This window comes from Siniperca chuatsi, linkage group LG16 (genome assembly GCF_020085105.1).
Source record: "Siniperca chuatsi isolate FFG_IHB_CAS linkage group LG16, ASM2008510v1, whole genome shotgun sequence".
NCBI lineage: Eukaryota > Metazoa > Chordata > Actinopteri > Centrarchiformes > Sinipercidae > Siniperca > Siniperca chuatsi.
Genome location: NC_058057.1, coordinates 9,966,360 through 9,990,791, shown reverse-complemented (window position 1 = coordinate 9,990,791; position 24,432 = coordinate 9,966,360). Strand labels below are relative to the sequence as shown.

The 24,432-nt window shown below is 40.3% G+C and overlaps 1 protein-coding gene across 4 annotated transcripts in view; it reads left to right on the top strand.

The window, feature by feature from the left end:
- Window positions 1–24,432, top strand: part of LOC122863710 (kelch-like protein 29) — a 196,975-nt gene that overhangs the window by 99,320 nt on the left and 73,223 nt on the right. For all 4 annotated transcript variants that reach the window (XM_044170450.1, XM_044170448.1, XM_044170449.1 and 1 more), the window contains 2 exons: window positions 1,070–1,597; window positions 23,479–23,617. In XM_044170450.1, coding sequence (XP_044026385.1) covers window positions 1,070–1,597; window positions 23,479–23,617 — 667 coding nt within the window. The remainder of the gene's footprint in view (window positions 1–1,069; window positions 1,598–23,478; window positions 23,618–24,432) is intronic.

The window sequence follows — 24,432 nt, the reverse complement described above, 5'->3', positions numbered from 1 at the left end:
GAATTGGAGGACAGATACAATGTATATATCTCAAATTCTTATCAGTGCTATTACTGCATTAAAACCTTGAAACTTTAGAAGATGTGGAATTATTATACTGACCTATTTGATTAGAATCCTTTTATCAAGATGGGCTACAAAAGAAGGGAAATGAAGTACAGTGTTGGTGCCGATTAGCTCAATAACGTGAATTATGAACGGAACTGGCCTCTCCTCTGGAGTCTCCTGTTCCCAACCTCTTTCTTTCTTTTCTTCTCACTCTGTCTCTATCTCTCCCTCCCTCTTCATCCCTCTCTGCCCAGACTATTATATCAGCAGGGCTAGTATCATGAATAATGTGGGCTTCTTTTTTCCTTTCTTTAGCTTTTTGCATGATGTGATTTAGCCTTTGGCCCCTTGGCAGACTGGCAGGCTATTTTTGGAGCTTGGACCATGGCAGGAGGAGCTAGAGATGAGGGAGTAGGAGAAAATGAATGAGGGAAGGAGGCAGCATTGAGGCCCAATATGGCTGCATCTTCCCAGCACAGCCTCAGCATCTAATGCCTCAGGGTAGAGAAATTATTGGCTCAGAGTGTCTGGGTAAACACAGACTCCCACACAGATAATAGTGTAGACTGCCGTATGCACGGAGCATGTATGCTTCCACATTCAGAAAATAATTTGTTCATCTTGTGGCAAAGTAAATCTCTTAATCTTATTATAATGTTGATCTTGGACGCAGATCTGTACATCGCTTCAAATATTTTTTGTTTGATATTAGGTCTCAAGTCAAAAACAAACTTGGACTGAAGCGGAGCAGCACACTGACAGTTGTGGTGTGGAGAGGAACAGACTCAAGCTGGAATCTGTCTTCTCACGCTGTTTTCTGTCTCTATTTGATCATCTAATACCAGACTTAAAATCAGCACTCCGCCTTTGTTTTCAGCTTTGTCCACGGCTTACCAAAATACCACAAATCAGTCTGCAGTATAGAAATACATTTACCTCAACTTTCACACGGTTTAAATGCTGGATATACAATTGATTAAGCTCTTTCTTTTTGCTCTTCTGTCTGTTTGTTTGTCTATAGGTCCAACCTGGGCTGCACCAGTAGCAGCGGTGAGCCAGCCCAGCCTCCTGCCCCACACCTACGCCCTCCCCCAGCCGCCCTCCTACAGCCACAGCGTGACTGCGCAGTCACCCATCATAGGAGTAACCCCATCCATCCAGACACCAGTACCCCCGCAACACCCTCTCATGACCGCCCACTTCCAGCTGACGCCACAGTCGACCCAGCAGCCGCCCTCGATGGTGCTGAGCATGCCCAGCCAGCCTCCGTACCCCTCCGCTCAGCCCACGGTTCCACCGTCCGCCCTCACTGCCCAAGCCAACCAGGTGGTTCATCCAAATCCTCACAACGTGATGGGAAATGGCCACTTAACCTCTCACCCCGGCCTCTTACAGCCCCCCGCCCTGCCTCTGACCAATGGACAGGCGGCAGCAGCAGTGCAGGCTCAGCCCACAGCTGCAGACAATCAGGATGGTCCTAACGGGCTGCAAATGCTACGGACAGTTGGGATGGGGAAGTACGAGTTCAGTGACCCAGGACATCCTAAAGGTAAGCAAAGACAGCTTCAGCTGATACACTCTGCACAGGCTGAATGTTTAGGTTTTTTAGAATCACTCTCTTCCAGATATAGAACTTGTCACGACTAACTTTGAAAGGCTAAATCAAAGCTGTTCAGCTAGCAACCTAAGCTCAGCAGTGAATGCAAGCCGGGGAGGTGTTAGGTATTAAATCAATGTACTCTTAGCTCTCTATTCCTTGTGACCTCCCCTTATGTGGGGCCGTGCTGGAATGAAACGCATAGGCCTCTGCCCTCTGTCTGTATACCAGAGCAGTTTCGAATGCCAACAGTCATAAACAAGGCCGAAAACACTCAAGCAAGGGGTTGTTAAAATACATCTTGCAACCAGAGCCAGAACTTCAAAGCTGCTCCAAGGTCGCAGAGAACAGAGGTGCACCTAAAGCAGCAGTGAGATGGTTGCGTCTGAAATCCTCTAATACTGCCTATAGTGGATTCTTTTGGAAAGAAGATCATGTTGTACTGATCTCAAAATACTATACAACAGCCACGTCTGTACTGTTGTGCTCTGTAATTGGTTAAAAGTGCGTCAGGTTTATCTTTTCACTGCTCTTAGTTGCAATTGTTACAAGGCCTACCAAACACAAGGCAGGAAGAGCTTTCAGTCCCTGCCCTCACATCTCTCTCAAAATCGTTTGAAGCCTTGTTGACTTGTGCTGTGTTTGTGAAGGTGCTTCACAGCACAGACTCATGCCTGAGTCTGGAAAGCCATAAATTGGTGTTTGGTTTAACCTTGGAGTTTATGACGCAGGGCTAGAAACAGATGTTCGCAATTCCCCGACCAATTTTCACATTTAATGAAGCTTTTAATTTAGGTTTAGATTGTTTTCTTTTTCCTGACTCATTTTGATCAATAAAATGTGTGCAAATGAACTTGTAGATTGCAAAAAAGCAATTATTTTGGGGGCTGCCTGCGATACATTGAAATGAGACTGCAGGTAGAATTGGAAATGGATAATTAGGCGGGCTCGTCGGCTTGGTCCGGTCTCTATCAAATTTTTAGCTTTTGTGTTGAATAGACTGTCGCGATCCATTAACCATGTACATGTCAAAATTTATTGACCTTCTTCCAACAGGCCAAAGAAACTAGATTTTAATTAGAATTATAGTATACATACAGATCAATTTTACAGGGAAAGAAAACAGTGTAGGATTATTAGAATTCAGCAATAGAAACACTGTTACTGCGATTCATGTTATGATAAAGCTAATATATTCAGGTTGTATGGTTACAGTTTGTCAGCTGCTGCATTTCAAAGGCAGAAGGGAAAAAATTGTCAGTTTCTTACACACTTGAAATATTGTGTGGGCCTCTATGAAGGTCAAACTGCAAATAAAGGCACTTGAATCTCGCTTCTCCTCAACCATTATAGCTGTTTTTTCATCCCTGCTTGGCATTGAATAGACATTAGTAAGCACCTCATTAGGGTAATATGTCACAAGGACAGTGGAAGTAGGTAAAACCACACCAGTAAATTAGTGGCAGTGACGCCTCTTTAGCAGCCTCCTGAGTGACGAAGTGGACCTCTCCACTGACAGGAACACTTAACTTGCTGCTGTGATCACAACAATGCCACCCTGGTCGCCCATTCTGGCTCACTTCACTAAAAAACCTCATTTACAACTGACACAATCACAAACTGGACACCAATTCACTCATACAGGGTGAACCTAGTCAGGGCTTCTGGGAATCCAAGAAAGGGAATAAATAAGCCCAAACTCACACTGTGCCACTGAGTGACACGTGGGAGACCTTGCTTGAGTAGCTGATGAATTATCATCCTGACGGAGGTTTGAAAAATTCCTTTAACTTGGAGAATTTGTTCACTACTCTGGTAGTCATTTAATTTGTGAGAGACTGTGCTGTAATGTTGACTTGCAGCGGTCAAATCCTGGTCATGCATCTCACATCAGAGAGTTTTCAGAAGTGATTAATGGACAAACAATTTAAACACTAAAGCCACTACTTAAGTGATTGTGGTGCTGCATTAAAAAAAAAAAAAGCTTGAGCCTCTACACAATGCTAGTAAGCGCTGATGTGCAGAGGAGGTTTTGTGGCTTTTTGATGGCAAAGGCCTGGATCTTGGAGGAGCTGACAGAACTCTTCCTCCTTAATCCAGCTGCACAGACAGGCCACACAAATGTGTGTGTGGTTGCACGCGTGCACAACTTCTTGGGTGTGACTGCATGGATGTTTTGTCAGATGTCAGCCTCACAGCCTTAAAGCCAAACACCACAGTGACAGAAATCACACTCTGTGTTTGATTTGGCTTTGCCTTCAAAGGGAGCAATTTGTCTTCGCTCTGCATCAGTGGGCACATCAACAACTGTGTGCTCCTCTCTGTGGGTGTGTGTGTGTGTGTCTGTCTGTCTATGTATTTGTCTGTATTTTTGTTTATAGTATATAGTATGTGTGTTTGTATATTGAATATGTACATATGTGTAAATGCCATATGTTTGTGTGGCTGTGTGTATGTGTGCGTGTGTGTGTGTGTGTGTGTGTGAAGATTCACACATAGCCGCTTGAAGTCAGCTTTAACCTCATCACCTACTGAGATATGCCAGTCACCAGGCTGTGATCTGCCTACCTAGTTTCCCCATCCACAGCAGGGCTTTTCATAATACCTGCCTATCAAAGTGTACAAATCAAACTCCACACCATCTTACCGATTGTTAATTTCCTTCACACCACCCACTCCTTACTCATTTTTTAGTGTCCTCTCTTTCGCTCACTTAAATAATCTATCCACATCTGTAGCTGAAGCCACAGCTATCACAACTGTCAACACATTTTGTGAAATGTGGGAAGACAGGATGACTGACATTGTTGTTAAAAAGGACCATAAAAAAATAAAAGCAGGACACAGAGGGAGGCGAGCGAAGAAGAGATAGAAACAGAGAGAGATGCTGAGAGCGGAGTCGGTGTGTGTCTATTGACCAAGTCATTAAAATCGATGGCTGTCCTGATGAATATCAGCCAGGGGAAGCTAGTGCCGAGCTCAGCAGGGACAGACTCACTCACTCCAAACGTGATTGAGCACCATTTAAAGGCAGCTCACGACTGAAAAACACATTAATATCAAAAGGAAGTTATTATGTCCACATATCTGAGCTGAGTTTTATAGGTTACCGATGTTACCTATGCCAGCCACTCCAATAATGTTTTGGATATTGTTTTCCCAGCTAAGCATGAACTGAGAGCTAAGACCACTGTTGGTAGCTGCGTTGTGGTTGTGCAGCACACTGTGTCGCTGAAGGCAGTGCTTTTTTTTTTTTTTGTTGGTAAATGCCTAAAAATAAGGAGCAGATGAAGGACAGTCGCCGCATGTGTTGGAAGCTTTAGTTGAGATTGAAGTTTGGGGTCACAGACAGATCTGTTGGGCCACCTGCTGCCATACTGAGCATGTGCCACGGCTCCTCGCCTCTTTTCTCATGTCAAACATAATTTTAACGCTTCCTTCCACTTCACTGGCCTTTACCAGTACCGTTCTGTTTTCTACACACACACACACGGGACACACATATGTACACAGACGATCACATGCATAAATGCACACAAGGACGAAACACATACAAACCACTATAAGAGAGGGACACACGTAGACATAGTCTGCCACCGTTGCACACATCCAGCAGCGCCCAGCCTCCTCTCTGCCCAGGAAGTTCATCTTCCAGTCAGCTCACATCAGCCATCATCTGGGGACCAAGCAGCTCTGGAGCTGCTAGTGAATGCAATTAAGATGCCTTGCTGAGTTAAGATCAGTGTTTTACTTTGCTACAGCGAGACCTGCGCAGCCTCACATCCAGTGCTGGCTCACCTCTCCTCCTCCTGCTGTGACCATTTAATCTCCCTTATCTGCCTTATTCAAACTTTAGCCTCAATAAGATTTTAATTATGTATTCATTTTTGTTTACTTTTGGACCAAGCATATTGGCACTGCGGCATTACTGTCCACTGGCATATTGGTTCTTTGCACATTATTGCTACAATATTACCACTAAGTGAGGAAATTACAGATCACCCAATGAGTAAGATAGTGACTGTTTACAAGCCCAAGCTGTGTGTGCTGGTGCTGTTTAATAAAGGGAGATAGATGCCTCTCCTCTTGACACTTGATCATACATCATAAAAGGTTATTTTGGAATCGACAGGCAATTTTATTGGGTTGTTATACCTTGTTACTGGTTTATGATGTTGCTGGATTTGATACTGATGTTTCATTTCTGGACGTGTTGTGCAGATTGCACATGTCTCACCTACAGTAGCTACCGTTATTAAGTAGAAATAAAGCATACAGTATAATCAGTATTATTAGCGATGTATAAATATTCATTGTGATTCAACGACAAGAATATACTGCTAGCATGACAGGCCATTCAAAGCAGTTATTAAAAACACAGCCAGTTTGTGATAGCCACACTGAGACAATTAATCATAGCAAGCACATTCATTAAACCCTCCCCTTTCCTTTCTCTCCCTCCTTCTCTGTCTCTGTCTCTCTTTTACTTGATAGAGTGCAGAGGATCTCGACTACATCCTCACTGCAAATTATACGAAAGTATGCCTTTCACCGAGACAAATACAATACTGATCTGGTGTAAGAGTTGTAGGTTTATTTTTTTTATTTCAATTTCCAATATGCTGACTAGGATCAGCGTCTGCAGAATAAGCAGTGGTAAATTAATTAAAGTCACTGCAGTGTTGTGCTGGGCGATTATCTTAAAGCTATCCACATCAGGATTAGCTAAAGCAGAACTAGGGTTATTATGATTACAAAACAGGCTTAACTTGGAATATGAAATGCATGGATTTTAAAGTTTTTTGGGTTTTTTTTTTTCTATCTCTCTCATAGCATTTCTTAAGTCTAGGTACCTCCAGTGAAAAACAAACTGGAATTCACAAGAGCTGGGAATGTTGCAAATTCTTAATGTGGTTGAAATTTATTCCAATCACTGTGGACTCGGTATGTGCAGGTAATTCTCTTACATGAATACGTGCCATACCACAGTTATATGCTTATGAGTAACGTTGGCACATGAGTCCATATGGGGCCTACATATTAATGATATTGACTCACACATCTCATTTCAGAACGGCGGGAGCGGTCTGGAGACCGCTGCGCTTGTGTGCAGATGTAGCTGAGCAGCTACCTGACACTGTCTCTTTAACTTTGCTATGGATGGCTTCCATTGAGATGTCTAACTGTTTCTAGTACAGCTCCGGCTCTCAGGAGAGAGCAAAAAGCAGAGGGAGGGGAGGAGAGGAAACGTGAGGTGAGCAGCGGCAGTGTGTCATAAGCGGAGGAAGGAAAGCTGCTCGCCCTCGTTCTTTCTCTCCCTCGTTATCGTATTTTAAAGGAGAGGAGCCCCGCCAGGAGCCCCATACATTATATCCCCCCACAGTTAATATAGGGACGGCGGATAGCTCATTAAGATTGATCATTTCTCATCCACCTCCTCCATGCAGAACGCGCCACCGGTTTCATTAATCACCGGGATTTCAAGATAAAGCTCAGTGGCGGCACAGTCGCAGGACCCGGAGCCTGACAGCCCAGCTCCTACATGCATAATCACAGATGCAGTGCAGCCAAGGAGCAGCCGCCCGGCTCCCTGCCACACTAGAGGGGACACCGTATCTACACCTCGCTCCCTCCTCCATCCTATCCTCAACCTATACTCTCCTCCTCCCCTCCTCCCCACCTGTCCTCCTTACTGCAATCGTCTGTCTGTTTCTTTCACTCCACTCCCGGCATCACCCCTCCCATACTGTTGCCCCCCCAACACCACCACCACCACCATCCTAACATCCACCTGCTTCCCATACCCACTTATAACCTCGGCTTTTTTCACTTTCCTCTCTCGTCTTGTCATCCACACGCCTCCCTTCTCTTTTTTTTTTCCACGCGCTCACCTTTTTTATCTTCCTTCCTCACCGTACCTGCCACCTGTTCCATGCTACTCTAACTTTTCTCTCTGCCTCCCTGCTTTCTCTGCTTCATTGATGCTGGAGTTGTTAGCCATTTATCTAATAGCCTGTTTTTTGTTTTGTTTTTTGCCCGGTAATGCCTTGGTTAGCAAAGTGGCAGAGGAAAATTTAAGAGACGAAAGGATTAAAGAGGGGAAAAAACAGTCCAGTCATCCCAGATTGCTCATTTGTCTCTGACAGCTGGACCAAGTTTAAGATGTCTGTTTTCTTCTGATATGCCCAATCAAACTGGCTCTTTTGCCTTATTACCTTCACAAAAAGCCTCCACTTTTTGTCCAGAGCCTCAGCTGAGATTTTTAAGCACTTAATATTTTAAAACTACAAAATATTTTTGAAAACTAGTTAGCTAGCATGCAGAGAAATAGTTAGCTTAAAGTAATGGTTAAATAATAATAATAATAAAACTTTATTTATAGAACACTTATCAAAACAAAGTACAAAGTGCTTCACAACAAGAGAAATAAAATACCACAGTGAATTTCAAATGGTTGAAATGTCCAGCTTCCCCAATGGTACGACTACAGACTTTACCAACTCGACCTACACATTGACAATAAAACATATTGTAACAATATCCACCAATTAATAGTGTTATAGAATAATATAATAACATATATAACAATAACAGCATAATATATTATAATATAATAACAATATAAATATAAATAACATCCAGTTTAAAATCACTTCAAATGTGTGTTGACCCAGGGGTACTTGAGTTGATGTGATAGGTCTGTGGGGGTACGTCAGACAAAAATGGTTGGGAACTTGAATCTTATCATGTATTTCTGGGTCCCATCCTAGATTATAGAATACACACACAGAGTAAATGTGTTGGGTATGTGATGAAGTGTGACAATCTGTTGCTCAGAGGTGTAGCGTCATGCATTGAGTATTCAGGAGAAGTCCTGGACTGGAACAGTGCCATTTGCCTTCATGAAACGTCCACTGCCCTCAGTTATGTGGGAGCAAATTGATTTGTGTATCAAGTAGTGTCAAAGTGAATGAAGGTTACACCTCAAATGGGTCTGAATCTCAAGCACCTCGTGTCAGAGACTATCTGATATGACAGGATTAATTGCCAAAAGTCAAATGTCGATGTGTTATTCCGCACATCAGCCATGAAATAGGCGGTAATGCATTATCAATGAGGCAGAGTGTAAACACAGCAGATGTTACCAGGAAGCCAGTCAATAGCGGATGTTGCTCTCTAATGAGAAGGCGTAATTGCAACAGGGAGGGAACTCGGTATCCAAAACAGCAGCAGATGCGCCGCAACATCTCCAGAAGTTCAGCAGTATTAGATCGCTAATGTTAACGGTGTGATCACTTATCTGAGTGGATAGTCAAACTTTTTCCTTACCCAGAAACTTTTAAATGCATGCAGGGCATCTAATAAATACTAATGACATGACCAGACATTAGCAAGAATGGCTTCCCTCTCCAACTCATTATTCCACAGAGTTAGAGCAGAGCAACAAGCTTAACATGTGAAGATATATAATTCTTCTGTGACTTAGACAAATGATTATGGCTTGAATTGCAATCAAGAGATCTTTGTAGGCTAGCGGTGCACTCTGTAAGCTTGATAGACTTAAAGTCTTCCTTCGCAGTAAGATAGAACACGATGCCGAAACAGCAATATGCCATCACCCTATTAAGTTTACAGAATGTGTTTTGTAGCTAGAGGCTGCACCTCTGAATTATAGTACTGATTATTATCATAACTCTGTTACAGTAGTCATTGTACCCACTCTTCTCTCTCAGAAGACAAAACAGACATTGTTTTCTTATGTAATGCAGCTTGCTGGAGTGCATGATGAAAAGTATTGTATTAGAGAGTCAAACTTGTATCACAACTTTACAAGGACACATCGGCAAGCATAATACATAAGCATTGGAGCATGCTGGACACAATGAGACTTTGTGGGGCAGTCCAGTCGTCTAATAGATTTCTATCCCTGTAGAAAGATAGAGAAAGAGAGAAGCAGATGGAAAGGAGGAGTGGAGGAGGAATGAAAGAAAGGAGAGAGAAAGAAATCTGACGAAATGCAAAGATTACGCGCCTGACTCCACTGTAGGCTCTGGGAGCTCTGGGAGCTCATCTCAGGTGTGCAGTCTGCTGAGAAGACTCCCACATACAACCCAACCCCACCGCTAACCTTTCTGCTTGGGCTGCTATGACTTTCACAAAGTAACCCAGTAAACACACATTGTCTTCAGGGAGAGATGTGACATTTATCTTAAGCTGCACTGGTGACATGTTTTTTTTTTTTCTCTGTGTGTTTCGGTGTGTATAGTTGAGTTGTCCTGCTGTTTAGGGTCAACTTGGAAGAAATGTAGCCCATAGAGGCAAGTATCCTCCATGTGCAAAGCTTGTACACAATGTACACAAACCAAACTCATAAACACAGTCGAGGTGTAAGACAAGCTGGGGAGCATATCTACATTCTCTCACACAATCAGTGGCATCTGTGCTCCACCACTAGTATGTGACTTGTTCCTAAATGTGAAGCGTAGTGAGGGCTTGGCCCAGCTGAGGAAGTTGGTTCCAGGCAGTTGAAGGCAGCGGAGGGGAAAGTAACTTTTTAATTAGTACGTAAGTGGAGTTTGCACTTTTTCTTTTAGTCATATTTGCACTTTAAATTCTCAGAAAGGTTAAGACAACTTCACAGCTATTCTTAAAGGGACATGCATATCATTTCCACAGAGTATTTTCAACATTTAAAGTGCAATCATGCTTTGTATTTCCCTAATGGCACCTCTGCTAGTTGCCTTTTAAGGAACATTTCAACCAGAACTTTGAACTTTTGTTCATGTTTATGGTCTCACTGTTATGTCAACTGAAAAAATGGTGTATTTTTTATGCCAATATATAACCTGCAGAGCTTCATTTCATCCTCCACAACAACAGTAGTGACTGGGGTCTGGGTCTTTTGTTCCCCTCACAAACCTTTGATCACCCAAAGCACTTTTTGTCAGTTTGCACTTCTGAGTTAAAAAACTATAAATACAACTAATTGTATATTAGTTAGTGACAGTAATTTTGATAGTGACTATGTTAAGAGGCCTTGAGGTACAGAGTGTCCTGAGTTGACAGACAAAAATATTCACATTCATAATAAGAAATTTTGAGGTGCAAATTGGGGTGCAGAACAAGTGCAAATACTGAAATATTAAATAACAAAATTTTGGATCATTTGGCTACACAACACCTGGATTATTGCTGTACTGGCAGTAACATGCTCTGCTGCCCCACAGTACATCTCCTAATACCATGGCATGTTGGTAATGCCTCTGTAATCACTTGCTCAGCTCCCTACAACAACTATGTGTCTGCCATGGAGGTGCCATTGCTCAGTCAGTATAAACGTTATTGTATAAGAATGCCAGCAGACAACTTAAATATGATTTAGTTAAGTTTATTTTTGCGTGGAGTGTTTTAAAGACAACATGGTCTTTTGGGAATGTTTTCTCCCACTGCCTGAGGTGATACAAGCTCCAGTCAGGTGAAAACTCAGACTTTGGATGAAGAAATGCCAGAGTGTACAAGCTACCTGACTGAGGGCCTGGAGACAAGTTTGATATTTGTTGTAGTCAAAGGATGTTGTGGTTTAAGGTCAAATCTTAACTTGGAACAGAAGTGATCCAGTAAAAGTGACTAACAGAAACCCACATTTGTTTGTATTGAGCAGCTCTCGGTTCTGCATGTGACTAAGTGTGACACACTCTTAGTTGGTCACATGCACAACTGGATGCTCCAAAAGAACTTGGATGCTCAGTCAACCCTCTCAAGGTGAATTACAAATGAAACATAGTTTGCGCAGATGTTCTCTGAAAGGTTGCATTCATACTGATACACAAGGCCTGTGTCCAGATGATTCACTTCACTCAATTAGCCTTGTTTTTCCACCGGGGTTTATAATGTCGGTTAGACAGAACTCTGGCCCTTGCAGTAATTTATATGAAATCGTAACTTAACAATTTAATCAAAAGGGAAGATGGAGAAGTGTTGCACACCCACTCAGTTCTAATCAAATCCCCTCCAAGCATACAGTATGTTATCTACACCAGCCAGCGAGTCCTCATAGGCACATTGTTATTAGGATTATTCTCTTATGACATTGTCTTGCCTAAAGTCGTGTGTGTGTGTGTGTGGATGGATATGTGTGGTGGAGAGTGGTGGGATAATGCCTGGCTGTTTGGCTGTACGTGTGTTTTGGTTCTGCATATGCATGGCTGCACATGTGTCTCTTTGCATCAGCGCTTGTGTGTTTTTGCACAATGACAACGTCGTCTGTTGTGGGGTGGATCAACTACTCAACCCGGAACTGAGTTTGACAATGACGTCCTCCATAATGCTTAAGCAGAATGTTTGTTAATCTGTGATGGGGCCCAGTCCACTTTCACAATTTCGCGTGGCATACTGTTTAAAAAAAAAACAACAAAAAAAACAAAAAACTAAAATCCATATTGGCATCTTGCCTCTTTGGCACTATGACAAATAAGCCAATCCACAAATTTAAGGCTTACACTTGGCCTGAGTAAGAAAAAGTGGGTTTTTTAAGCATGCAGTCACATATTCCTAAAGCATTTTATCTCAGCTCCCAAAAGCAGTTCTTATTAGAAGTAAGGAGTTCTTGGATTTTCCTTTCATAAAGTTTCTCAGACCAACTTATAATAAGGAATTCTTGCATAGAAAAATAAATGCCACAGTAAAGAATTGGAATCTCAATATTAAGGCATTTAAGTGTAATTATCAATAGATGATTAATCAGTGTGGTTATCAACCCATTTATCTAAATCCATTATTAGATTTGGAAGAATTCCTAGTCATTTGTATAGCCGTATTGCTTCATTTCAACAAGCAATTTTCACAATGCTCAGAGTGATAGATGAAACATAACTTCCAATCAGAGGCTGTTGCTATGGAACAATTTGGCTAAAGTCTTAAGTGTAAATACATCTTTTGGCCACAGAAACAATTCAGGAGCAACAATCAGAATCAGAATCAGAAATACTTTATTGATCCCCGTAGGGAAACTCTTTGTTACAGCAGCTCGTCTTTACGTCAGTGCACACAGGAGAAAGTACTAGAAAACGATATGATACACTATAAACACTATAAACAGGTCAGAAATAAATTAAGTATCATGTCAGTATAAGTATAAGATAAACTAAGTGTCGAGTACCAAGTGGGTTTACTGGTTGATGGTGAAGTACAGTATAAAATACAATGTCACTAATTATGTAATAAATAATATTAATAAGCGGAGGTGCATGTACTGTCGAAGAGTAATTGAGGTATATAGTATCAGTAGCAATAAATAAGAAAAAACTAACAAGGGAAAACTAATATTGCACGGAAGTAGTACTCAGAATATTGCACAATTATTATTAATTATGGCGGAGATGTAATGCTCAATGTCCAGTTTAGTGACTTAGGGTCATACAGACTAACCCTTAGAGGGAGGAGTTAAATAGTTTGATAGCCACAGGCAGGAATGACTTCCTGTGGCGCTCTGTGGTGCTTTTTGGTGGGATGAATCTTCCGCTGAAGGTGCTCCTTTGCTTGACCAGCACATCATGGAGCGGGTGGGAGACACTGTCCAAGATGGCATGTAGTTTGGCCAGCATCCTCCTCTCTGACACCACCGCCATTCAGGTGTGAGATGGTCGTTTACATTCAATTAGCAACCCACTACATATAGTGGCACACCTATATTTTGATCATGGCATATGGGGTTCTTTTTTGTGCTATATATTGTAGTTGTGTGATTGGCTGTCATTGGCCAGCATTGCAGTTGGCTGTCAATCGGCCAATCAGAGCCTTCTTCCCCTCTGCTTCCAGTGACAGGAAAACAAAAAAGCGACTGCTACTTATCATTGGCGCAGTTAATTTATCTAATTGGTTAGTAATTAATAGTTAATTCAGTGTTCATCACATCTCATTAGTCCATCTTTGTGCCCCATTTACTTTATTTTGTTAGCTGATATTCTGTCATAAGTGCCATTTTACCTTTTTCTATATATGCAGAGCTGACAAAACCAAACTGACAGACTGAATTGTGAATAAATTTGACCACATCAACCTAACAAATTAACATTAAGCTGCCTTCAAGGTGCTGTCGGAAACATCAGAATGTTTAGTTCAGATTGCATGACTCATATGAGTGAGCAGGTAAATATGTCAGAGAAATTTGGGATTTTCTGTGATGCCCAGAGATGTGACATTTATGACACAGAGCATGAAAACTTTGTCATCTTTATTTGAAACATTTACAGAATTAGTACAACAAAACATTTGTGGTGTATCAAATTTCTTTATTTCTGAAGTTTTCAGCTCATTTTGTTTTGCCTTTTGCTTTATTGTTTTGACTTTTCAAAGTTTCTATTCATAATTCAAGGTTAAATCAGTACAATGTTGAAGCTGGTGTTGTCCCTCAACTTTTATCTGGCCACTTAAGGTGACGTTTAAGCTTGAATAACTTGTGACAACACATTGGATGGGCGCTGCGTGTGTTTGAGCAACACAATAATAAGTAAGCAGGTTGCCGTGCAACTTCTTTGTGGGAAGCTGTCATCAGCTTAGCCTATATGTGGAGAGTTGTGGAAAATATTGGATGTCCCACGACATACTTGGGTTAAGATGTTGGTCAGCTTTAGAGACAAAACAGGTGGCGAGCATTACGTTAGCAATAAGCTATTTTCCATATTTAAAAGACTTAAACATGAAAACAGCGTTTCCATTTATGTGTCTCTGAATGCTTGAAGGGGTGTTTCATTTCAGTGATGTTTGATGGAAAAACTACAAGAATGGTTTGTTGATATAGTTGATCAGGATTGTCACATTAGTAGGCTGACACCATATTGACTTTCACATTTCGAGCAGGTCCAAAAACAGGTTTAAAAAAGGCCAAGGAGGAGTGCTGCACTGGTAATGACGTGTCAGAAAGCTATAAAGAGACCACACACACACACACACACACACACACACACACACACACACACACACAAAGAAAGAAAAATGGGTTTTCATCTTTGATGATGTGTTATTGGATCGTGATCTACTTGGCTTTCCCGTCATGTGACCTGACCGGGTGACAGGTATCAGCACAACCAGAATTACCACTGTACACCCTGAACAGACCTGCGTTTAGCTTCTAGCCATGTTGTAAAAAAAGACTTTGGAGTGCCTCTGATTCTTTTGGAACATTTTAATTGCAAGTGAAAATAGGCATCGTGACTTGATTTGTTTTTTTTGTTTTTGTTTTTTTAAATGCTTTCAGCTGGAATAAACTCTACACTTTGAATTATTTTGGAACAGAAGTCATGTCCCAGTTATTCTTGTGGTAGAGTTATTCCTGTGGTGCATCTGTTGTAGGTTAGACTCCCTCGACATTGATTGCAAAGAGAAGAGATACATGTGCGTGCTTTACTCTTTTATTTTTGTCATTTACCAGGGTGAAATGTAGAAAAATATACTGCAAACAAGGATATCATTGCAAAAATGTATTTAACAAATTGAATCCGAAGTTTTACTTTGGCAACCAGTTTTAATAAAGACTAAATGCATGCACATATTTAAAACTCCAAAATAAAAGCTATTTTAAATGTTTTGACACCAGCAATGATATTATAAATTAGCAAAATCCAGAACTGGTTAATTATATTGTTATTAGCTGTGATACATATAATTGTGAAACTTAATACTATTGCTGTCCTTGTAGAAACTGTGATTTACTGATCTACTTTATACTGGCATCAGGAGTTGTACAGACCACAGTAGTAAAAACATCATTACACTGTAGACAGAAAGATACTCTAAATGGCCTCATTTTTTCTGAAAGAGTACCTGCTTTCAAAAATGTAATTTGCTTATCGATGTTAGCATCATAGGGAATTCCTGAAATGTTTTGTGAAATTTTTAACATAGGCAGAATTAGCTTGGACAGATTAAGGCTTACTGCAGAGTTTCTTAGGCAACCATTTTCTAAAAAAAAAAAAAAAATTAAATTTTGTTGGTTTTAGGAGCAGTAACTGTGCTACAGTGAATCTTTTATATAGCTGCATCAGCCAGGGAGTAGCTTGTTTGAGCTATAATAACTGCGTCATAACTGCAGCACTGAATGTACATTTTAACCTCCTGTGAACTGTAACCAGCCTGAATTGTAACCTACAGTATATGCATACAATACATAAGTCTACTTTCTGTCTTCAGAACACAGTCAGAGGCAACTTTTGCCATTTCACTATACATTCAAAGAGTCTGCAGCATTTTCTTTTTTTCAAACTCTGACCAGACGTTGCAGCGCCCGAAGGAAGGAAGAGGTGACGGTGCTCTTGTTTGCTAGCCAGAGGAGCGTCCTCTTGTTAAAATCTGTTTGAGGGAGTATGACCGCTTGTCAACCACTATCCCCCCCTGTCTGGCTAATGAGGAAGCCACTGCACCAGTCGGGACCAGAGACTTTCTCCTCATCTCACTACACACAAACACAAAGAACAAGAGAACATTGCACGACATCATGTCACACTGTTGCAGCAGGCCAACGGATGCTCCCAGGGCTCTATTTGTTTATGTACTTCCTCCTCTGAGCCTGTTCTTGCATTTGGCTCGACTTTGTTCTACTAGTGCCAATTGTTTGCTTATGTGTATGTGTGTACACGTCTGACCTTGTACCAGAGGGTATACGTAGAGGTTTGAGCAGTGCAGTGCAGGACAGGACTGAGCAGAGCTGTGCATTTTTCTTGCATGCCTATTGGAGAAGACAACAAAGGCCCAGTCGGTGTCTTTGAGGGGCACAAGTTCCTCACTCTCTCTTTCCCCTGTTCCTTTTCTCTGCCATGGTGATATCCCCCCGACTCAGTCCAGGCTCGTTGACAGTAGTGCTGAGGCTCAAGCAGCTCAGCTCAGCAGATTCGAGCAGGGGAAAAATAAAGCGTCCTCATCATGGACTATTCTCTAAGGCTATATGATGCCGCTGCTCTCCTACAGACGGAAATCGGGACAGCTAGAGACTCAAGGGGTCTCGAGGATCTCTGATATCTTGCATGATTTGTTGGGAGTAGGCACAAACTGTTGAGACGTCTCCATAAATGAATGTGGCGGTGATTGTTGAGGTATGTTTTAAAGGCTGTTTAGAGTAATTGTGCCTTGAAAAAGACCCAGGCTAGATTGTGTTTAACTACATAAAGCATCGTTTGTTCAGAAGATGGAGTCTAGATGAGTGTTCATTACATTTTGCACCTTTAAAGCCTGACATTTAGCCACCATGGCTTTGAAATGAACTAACCTGAGCTGGAGATGGTGGCGTTAAAAATAATGGCTTATGAAACGTTCCTTTTGAAAAGTGGTTGCCTCCTTGCTAACTTTTGTGCTAACAAATAGAACATAATTCATATCAGTGTGATTTTACAGTGTACTGTATCCTTCTTTGGAATATTGTGTGAACAACACTAAATTTTGAAATTCTAAAAGAGACGTTTTTTTAAATAAAGAAAACAAATTAAACAAATTATTTTTCAAATATAGTCTCTTTTAGTGAAACCTGATGAGCTCTACTCAGTTGCCAATCTGAAGTAAAACTCCATTCATTCATATTGAAGAGTTTTGATTACATCAAATATGGGCTGATGAAAAATGACTTAATAAATCTAAATTATAAAATCTGTAAAACTGTAACAACACCTGAGCATTACCCAGGTGTTTAAAAACTACTAAAATGTTTTTATTTAAATTTTTATACTTTGAATATTGCATAAATGTACAGTTTGTTATTCAGGCACCAGGGATCTAGTCAATAATAGTCCCTAAAATGTACAGTTATTTAACATAAAAAAAAAAAAAAACTTTTTCCAGAAGAAAAAAACCCTCAAAAAATGTTGTTGTTTTTTGGTTTTTTTACACAAAACCTTTTTTTATATATATATAGAAATTTAAAAATGTTATTTATTACAAGCAGTTAGATTGTAGGACTTTAGTTAGACCTAATGAGCGCCAGAGGAGATATACTGAAGTGGACCTGAGCTTTTTTATCTTTGTTAACAACTTAATTATTTAAGCTACCTACTGTATGTAAATAGAAATTTAATTGAATTCAGATTTCTTTTTTTCCCCCATAAAGTTACCCTCTTTCTGTTTCACTTGGATTACACAGACAACTTTGGAGCATAACAAAATGCATATTAATGGAATTCTAAAATAATTGTATCCCACAGAAACATGTAAAATGTCAACAAGGATTTATGTTGTTGGGTTTTTTTTCCACAATTACAACTGCACCTTTACAGCATGTAATTATACACAACAGAAATACATATTTTTGCTTTCTTATTCTGATTAAATATTTTCCTAAAGTTAGAACATGTACACAAAACCAAGAAGTGTTATTCTTATTTGAACAGCTCTATTTTATTGGACTTTTGGCAAGCTCACTCACAAAAGCCTGTTACCTGACGTCCAAAAATCTTTTATTTCCTTTATTCAAACTATGTTCTGAGGATCGTATGACCTGATTTTAAATAATAATTTAGCTGCATGGAGAAAGAAAAATCTAAAAATATATATGGATATGTCAGCCAGTCAAGGCATTCGTTAAGAATTTTGTGCAAATGGCTCCTTGGCATTAGAGCTGATAGTGAGTCTTTTTGGCTGTTGTACTTTGACCCTTAGGTTGCAGATAGAGAGATTCCATTATCCAACAACTTGTGCTGATAGTGAACTTTTGACCATCTCTCTGCCTGTGAATGCTGCATGTGGGTGTATTTAATGTGTGCAGTCAGAAACCATTTAAAGTGTTTGCCTTATCAAAGTCAGCAGGGGAAAAAACTGCTTTTTCCAAATATCCATCTGTCTGCTGCTCAGAGCTACACTATGATGTTTTGGATTCAGTGAGAAAAACAAGTGAACCCATAATTAATATCAGATAATTTATTCATCCTAATTCTGTTTTATTATTCGTGTACCACTTCACATGGGAATATCTCTCATAAATCCGCCTGACATTATCATATAGTGTTTTACTGCTGGGTTTCAGGCCCTCTGTTCTCTGCAGGGGAAAGACATTTTTTGTGGAGCCCAACACTGTGAAAGCTTTTTGCTTGGAAAGAGTTCTTTTGTGTGCATTTACTATGAATTATGCTCTTGACCCGCTCTTCTGATTCTGTTGGAAGGTCCTCTTTGAAATGGAATTTCTCAAACATCCCTACTTATCAAAATGCTTTTGTACAAAGAAGCCTATTTTGATATGACTCTGTCAGTCCAATCTGCTTCAGTCCTGCAACAGTGCTGCTACTGCTGCTTTAAAATACTCTATAAACAGGCTCCTTTTAATTCATTTTATCTTGCAAAATTGAATCTAATTTAATTAAAAGTAATCATAAAATGATTTAAATTACTGCAAGATATTTTGCAAACAAATTTAACTTACTAATTGAGGAAATGGTTAGATTTTTATTTAAAAAGGTTAACATTAAATGATCATCTTGTGGTTTTATATATAATCATTGTCAATTACTAATTTTTTATAATGATTTTGATCATGGTGGCATTACTTACCAAACAAATTATGACAATATAATTGGAATGGTAAATGTATTTAATTCATATTTCTTTTCAACATTTGATGTGATTGGGTTATCAAAAACTATTAAATACAGACACAGCATGTATTACTAAAAAATAATCAGTAAAGAAAACAAAAATCAACTAAAAATCTAATTATAATAATTTTTATTAATTTGAAATCATTTTTAAGGATTTTTTTCCTGCTCATAGAGCATAAGGTATCGTCAGAAAATATTCATGAAAAAACTGCTTTATAGCTTTATCATTTAGTCGCTTTGAAGATAAAAGGTAATTTCATTTAATTTTCATATGTGGTGTGGAAAATGATCATCCACTGCTTCAGTAAGAAAATGTGTCATATTGTAGTTTTCTCCAAGTTTAAGAAAACCCATTATGGCCGGGTTGTACATTGAATTATTGATCAGCTAGCATGGTTTGTTCTGGGTAATTAAGCCGCGGGTGTTGGTGGGAATTGATTGTTGAAAGTTTAAAAGAGAACAAAAGGTCAGAGTGAACAAACACATCAGTGTCCTTTCTGCTGCGCAACATAGAATGTCATCCAATTGGATAGAGATATGTGGACGATTACATGTTTACTTGTGCTGTAGAAACACAAGATTTATCAGAAAAGATAAGAAGGAAAACAAGAGTGAGAAGAGAAATATATCTTAAATGGATTAAAAAGTTGTCAAAGTCTTTTTGCTAGATTTATTGTATATACTTTCCTTCACAGGTTGTCATATCTCACATGTCTTGAGAAACAACCTTCTCTACCATATCCTCATCTACTTGCTCTGAAATGATTTTTTTAGATTTTTTTTTATTGTTTTACCCCTCCTTCGCATTTTGTATTTTGTCAACACATTGATTTTTTTTCTTATTTATCAAAAATAATATCATAGAAATCTAAACATTTTGAAGCAGATACATTATGATGAAACCAAGTTCTAAATTTAAGAGCTAAATATCTGAAAACTCAATCCGGTGTGTTTATGGTTGTGAGTTGAATTTTATATTTAAGAAACCATTTTAGACAGCACGGGAAAATAAAAATTTGGTGGTAAAAAGGTGTGGAAACATAATCACATCACATAATGACTGCCCTGCTTTCTGTCAATGCATTTTTCTGTAATATAGACTTAACTACATCATTTTTGCCCTTGAATTTTTAGCATATTGCACACAGCAGCTCAGGCAAGTTGGTGAGTTACCCAAAAAAGAAATACAGAAAATATTATTTATTTGAAGATGTATCTTAAAGTTTAGATTTTTGTGTAAACACAAAATGGTGGGTCTACAGAGGCACATGTAAAATACATGTAGAACCCTAAAATGGCTCCAATTTCAGTAACCAATGGTGTGCTCTGTCAGCCTTTCACAGCAGCCAATCACAGGTCTTTTAGTGACTTACTACACCTTATAGTAGGGAGGAACAGTGCGCGTTGATAGGTTACCGGAAATCGCACCCGAGGACCCCATTGGCCACAACGCTCAGAGATGTTTGACAGTAGAGTAGAGTTACTAGGCTGAACAGCAGAGCTGGCACTGTTTTCATACCCCCTGTGCAGTGTGTCAACCAATCATGAAGAGCCAGCTCAGGGCGTTGTAATTATTGTGAATAGCCTAGGGGCAGGAAAACTATGCTAGCACATTTCATCACTGTTTGCAGTCCATGATATACTCCCAACAACTGAAGCACAATATACCCCGATGAGAATTTCTTTGCACTTACCACAAAACAAACCTTGCCACTATTTTATCTGTCCAGTGCAACTCTCTGTTGCAGAATTTGGCGGTCATCAAGAGATTTTCCCTTTTAAAAGTATTGAGACATATGGTGTTTCAAAGCCGCCGTGGTCCTATTGAACATGTCTATGCCTCACCACACTCCGTGCCAAACCTGAGAAAGGGGATGCCATGTGCAGTTTCATGGTCCCCGACGGTGATGAGGTGTTTTGGGGGGCTCACCAATCCACCCCCAAGAAGCCATAATTAGCTTTTCCATCAGGCATTCAGGTGTGACTGCACGGCTCTGAGGGAGGCGGCCATTGTTTGCTGACTAGTGGAGTTCTCTGTCTCCCCCTCTCACTTTCTCTATTCTCGGGGCAAATGGGTGGTATGTGGTGTGGCTGATTGGAGGTGAGAGCCATATCGGTCGCTGGAGATTCGCTAATGCAAACTCAAAACTACTGTGTATTCACTATTCACAGTCCATGCCCACACAGTAATCAGATAGCTGGCCAACTGACAAGCAGCAATGGAGTGGAATGTGGAGAGTGGAGAGAGATGGATGAAAGACAAGGCAAATGCCAGCCTTTGTGTTTGCTTGTACATGTGTATGGCTCACTCGAACCATGCAGCTGTGCATCTAGTCAAAGTACAACAGACATATTGTCAAAAATTGGATCTATTATTATTTTTTCCCCCATTTGGTATTCAGCATGTTTAATAACCAGGTCATTTTCTTTCTGGCCATTAATTTCTTGATGCGATAACTCTGAAGGATGCGCCGCACAGAGAAAAGGCTTTTACCAAAGCACGCTTCTGAATTGCACCTTATTTGTCATGTGTCTTTATACTGTATAATTTAATCTACCGAATTAATTCAGAGCTGAGCTCCCAGTGTCAGTCAGGAGAATGGAAGGAGCTAAATGAGTGGATATTCCAGCCAAATAGAGGGCCGAGTGTCATTCCAGGTTAATTAAATCCCTGCTTTGAGTCTGGCGTGAACACAGACCTCTTTCAGATTGATAAAGACATGCTCCTTTATTTCCGCTTGGGTGTCGCCAATACAATCACAAGTCTGATCAGTTTCCCACATTTAATGGCTAGCTGGCTGTGTAAATCACATATTCATCCACACACACATGCACATCTTGCTTGTTACATATGACAACAAATGACTCCGCGTTGCCACTGTTCGGATTGTCATGTTTAAGCAAGAATTGTGAAGGTAGTGTCCTGACAAGTTTCAAGAAAAGTAATCCTTTCTGCTGATCAAGGGAGGATTTCTTATCAAAATCTTCATGTATCTCATACTGTGGCTACTGCTTATCTTTCCCCAGCATGGAATATGTGCCTTTATACAATGCAGACTGCTCTTTGTGCCAAATAGATGTTTACTATGCTTCCCAGCCTGCAGTTTCTATGAAATCCTCTGTTAATGCTAAGACGACAGTATGGAAGTTGGGTCCCTCTATAATCATAATGTTCCACATTATTGTGTCTGTAGCTTACCATTTGAGTCTCCTAGTGTTCTCTTTTAGTGGCATTCTTGATAGGAGATTAACAAAGCTGCAGTGTTCCTAAGGCTGTTGAATAAGTTGCTAGTGTCCCGCTGATTTTCACTCTCAGCATCCCCTCATGGTGCCTCATTAAGACGCAGAGAAACAAGCGCCTCCGACCCAACGCTACAGTAAGGCCAGGCCTAACATGGTGCTACTACACCACATTATACAATTCACTGTGTACTGTGGCCTTCAACAGCATATTGGTTAGCTCCGAGCATGTTTTCTCAGATTGTGTTTCGTCCCTGTTTTTCAAATTTTTTTTCTCTCCAGAGTGGAAGACGAGGGTTGGGAGGGGGGGTATTTTTCCTAGAGAGAGAGAGAGAGAGAGGGAGAGAGACGGGGAGAGAGACGGGGAGAGAGAGAGAGAGAGAAAGAAGTGGGTGTTGGGATTTGGGGATAAGCAGTTGTTTTCTCATTGAGCGACGTTTGAAGGTCAACTCTTCACCAAGTAGGGCACTTTTGAGAAGCCAAAGAATTTTATTTCAGTATGAATAATGCATTGACAGTGTATCTGTTTTCAGCCCACATCTCTTTTAGATGCTTTTTAAACTCATTCAGCTTCCTTTTGATTGAAGTTCTGGTGCTGCAGTGTAAAGGTCAAATACAGTTAAACAAGTGTCTCTTCTCATAATGATCCTAGTTTTTGATCTCATTCCTAGTCCTATGTTATCCACTAGCATGCTTTGGGTATTGCATATTCCTAGTACAGTATAGAATATGAGAGCTAATTATTTCCTTTTACATGTACCCTTTTCTGCCACTTATTTATATACGCATCTCATTTTGCTTTTGCTGAAATGTTTGATCAAATCTGTACATGTCCCTTCTTCTTTATCATATAATGAACATCGTTTCGTAAGACTGGCCAGCAATATTGTGTTTTACAATGTGCACTTTTCCACATTTTGTTCTGTTTCTTGTTGACATGCTATTGTTGCTCATGTATGTATGGAAGAGAGAAAATTCTAAACCCAAATGTGCCGTTGTCTGTTTCTTTTTCTTGTTCTACAGAGATGTTGAAGGAGTTGAACCAACAGCGCAGAGCGAAAGAGTTTACAGACCTGAAAATTATTGTTGAAGGCAAAGAGTTTGAAGTCCACCAAAATGTTCTAGCTTCCTGCAGCTTGTATTTCAAGGACCTGGTGAAAAGGTTTGCCTTCGCTTTCCCTCCCACCAGCTGTTGATCCAATCTGTTCTTTTCATAGGGCGCATTTGTGTTGCTTTTTTTCCCTTCCCCTCTCTCTCTTGCAGGTGTGTGAAGACTTTGGTTCCTAGCACAGGGCCAGCAGCCATTCCTTCCTCTTCCCGCTCAAATGAATGTATCTGAAACTGGAGACAAAAGGTCAACCCTCGTCATTACCTTTCCTCCCCATGTAGGGCAATTTAACCACATTTCCATTTTAATGAGCAGTGAAAATGTTCCATGACTGGGGATGTTTTAAAACTCACCAAAGGGCCAAAACAAAAGAATCATACATTCTACACTTTGGGTGGTAATTTGCCGAAGCCACGCTGTCTTCTGTGGGCAGAGGGATTTTTGTCTCCCAAGCTACCATATTTTTCTGTTGCTAATTCTTGAGTTTTTGCTGCAAAACAACCTTTTCATATGCTAATAAATCTTGGTTAGTGTAATAAAAAAGACATTTCAGAGTCATAAACAAAGGACAAAACAAAAGCACATCTAAGACAGCTTACTGAACCACCACTTTCACAGGTTAACACCACCCTTCACTAATGTATTCATTTGATGTGGATCTAAGTATTCCCCTAGTATTCTGCCCTTCATACTCCATATTTTTTTGTCTTCACGGGCTGTTTTGTTTCCGTGGGTGCCTGTCTGCATACACAGTGTGTGTGTGTGTGTGTGTGTGTGTGTGTGTGTCAGCTACAGACCTTTTTAGTGTCTCTAGATGTGCGTGCACACACGCGAGTATGACTGTGTAAAGTCTGATAGCGCAAGTACGT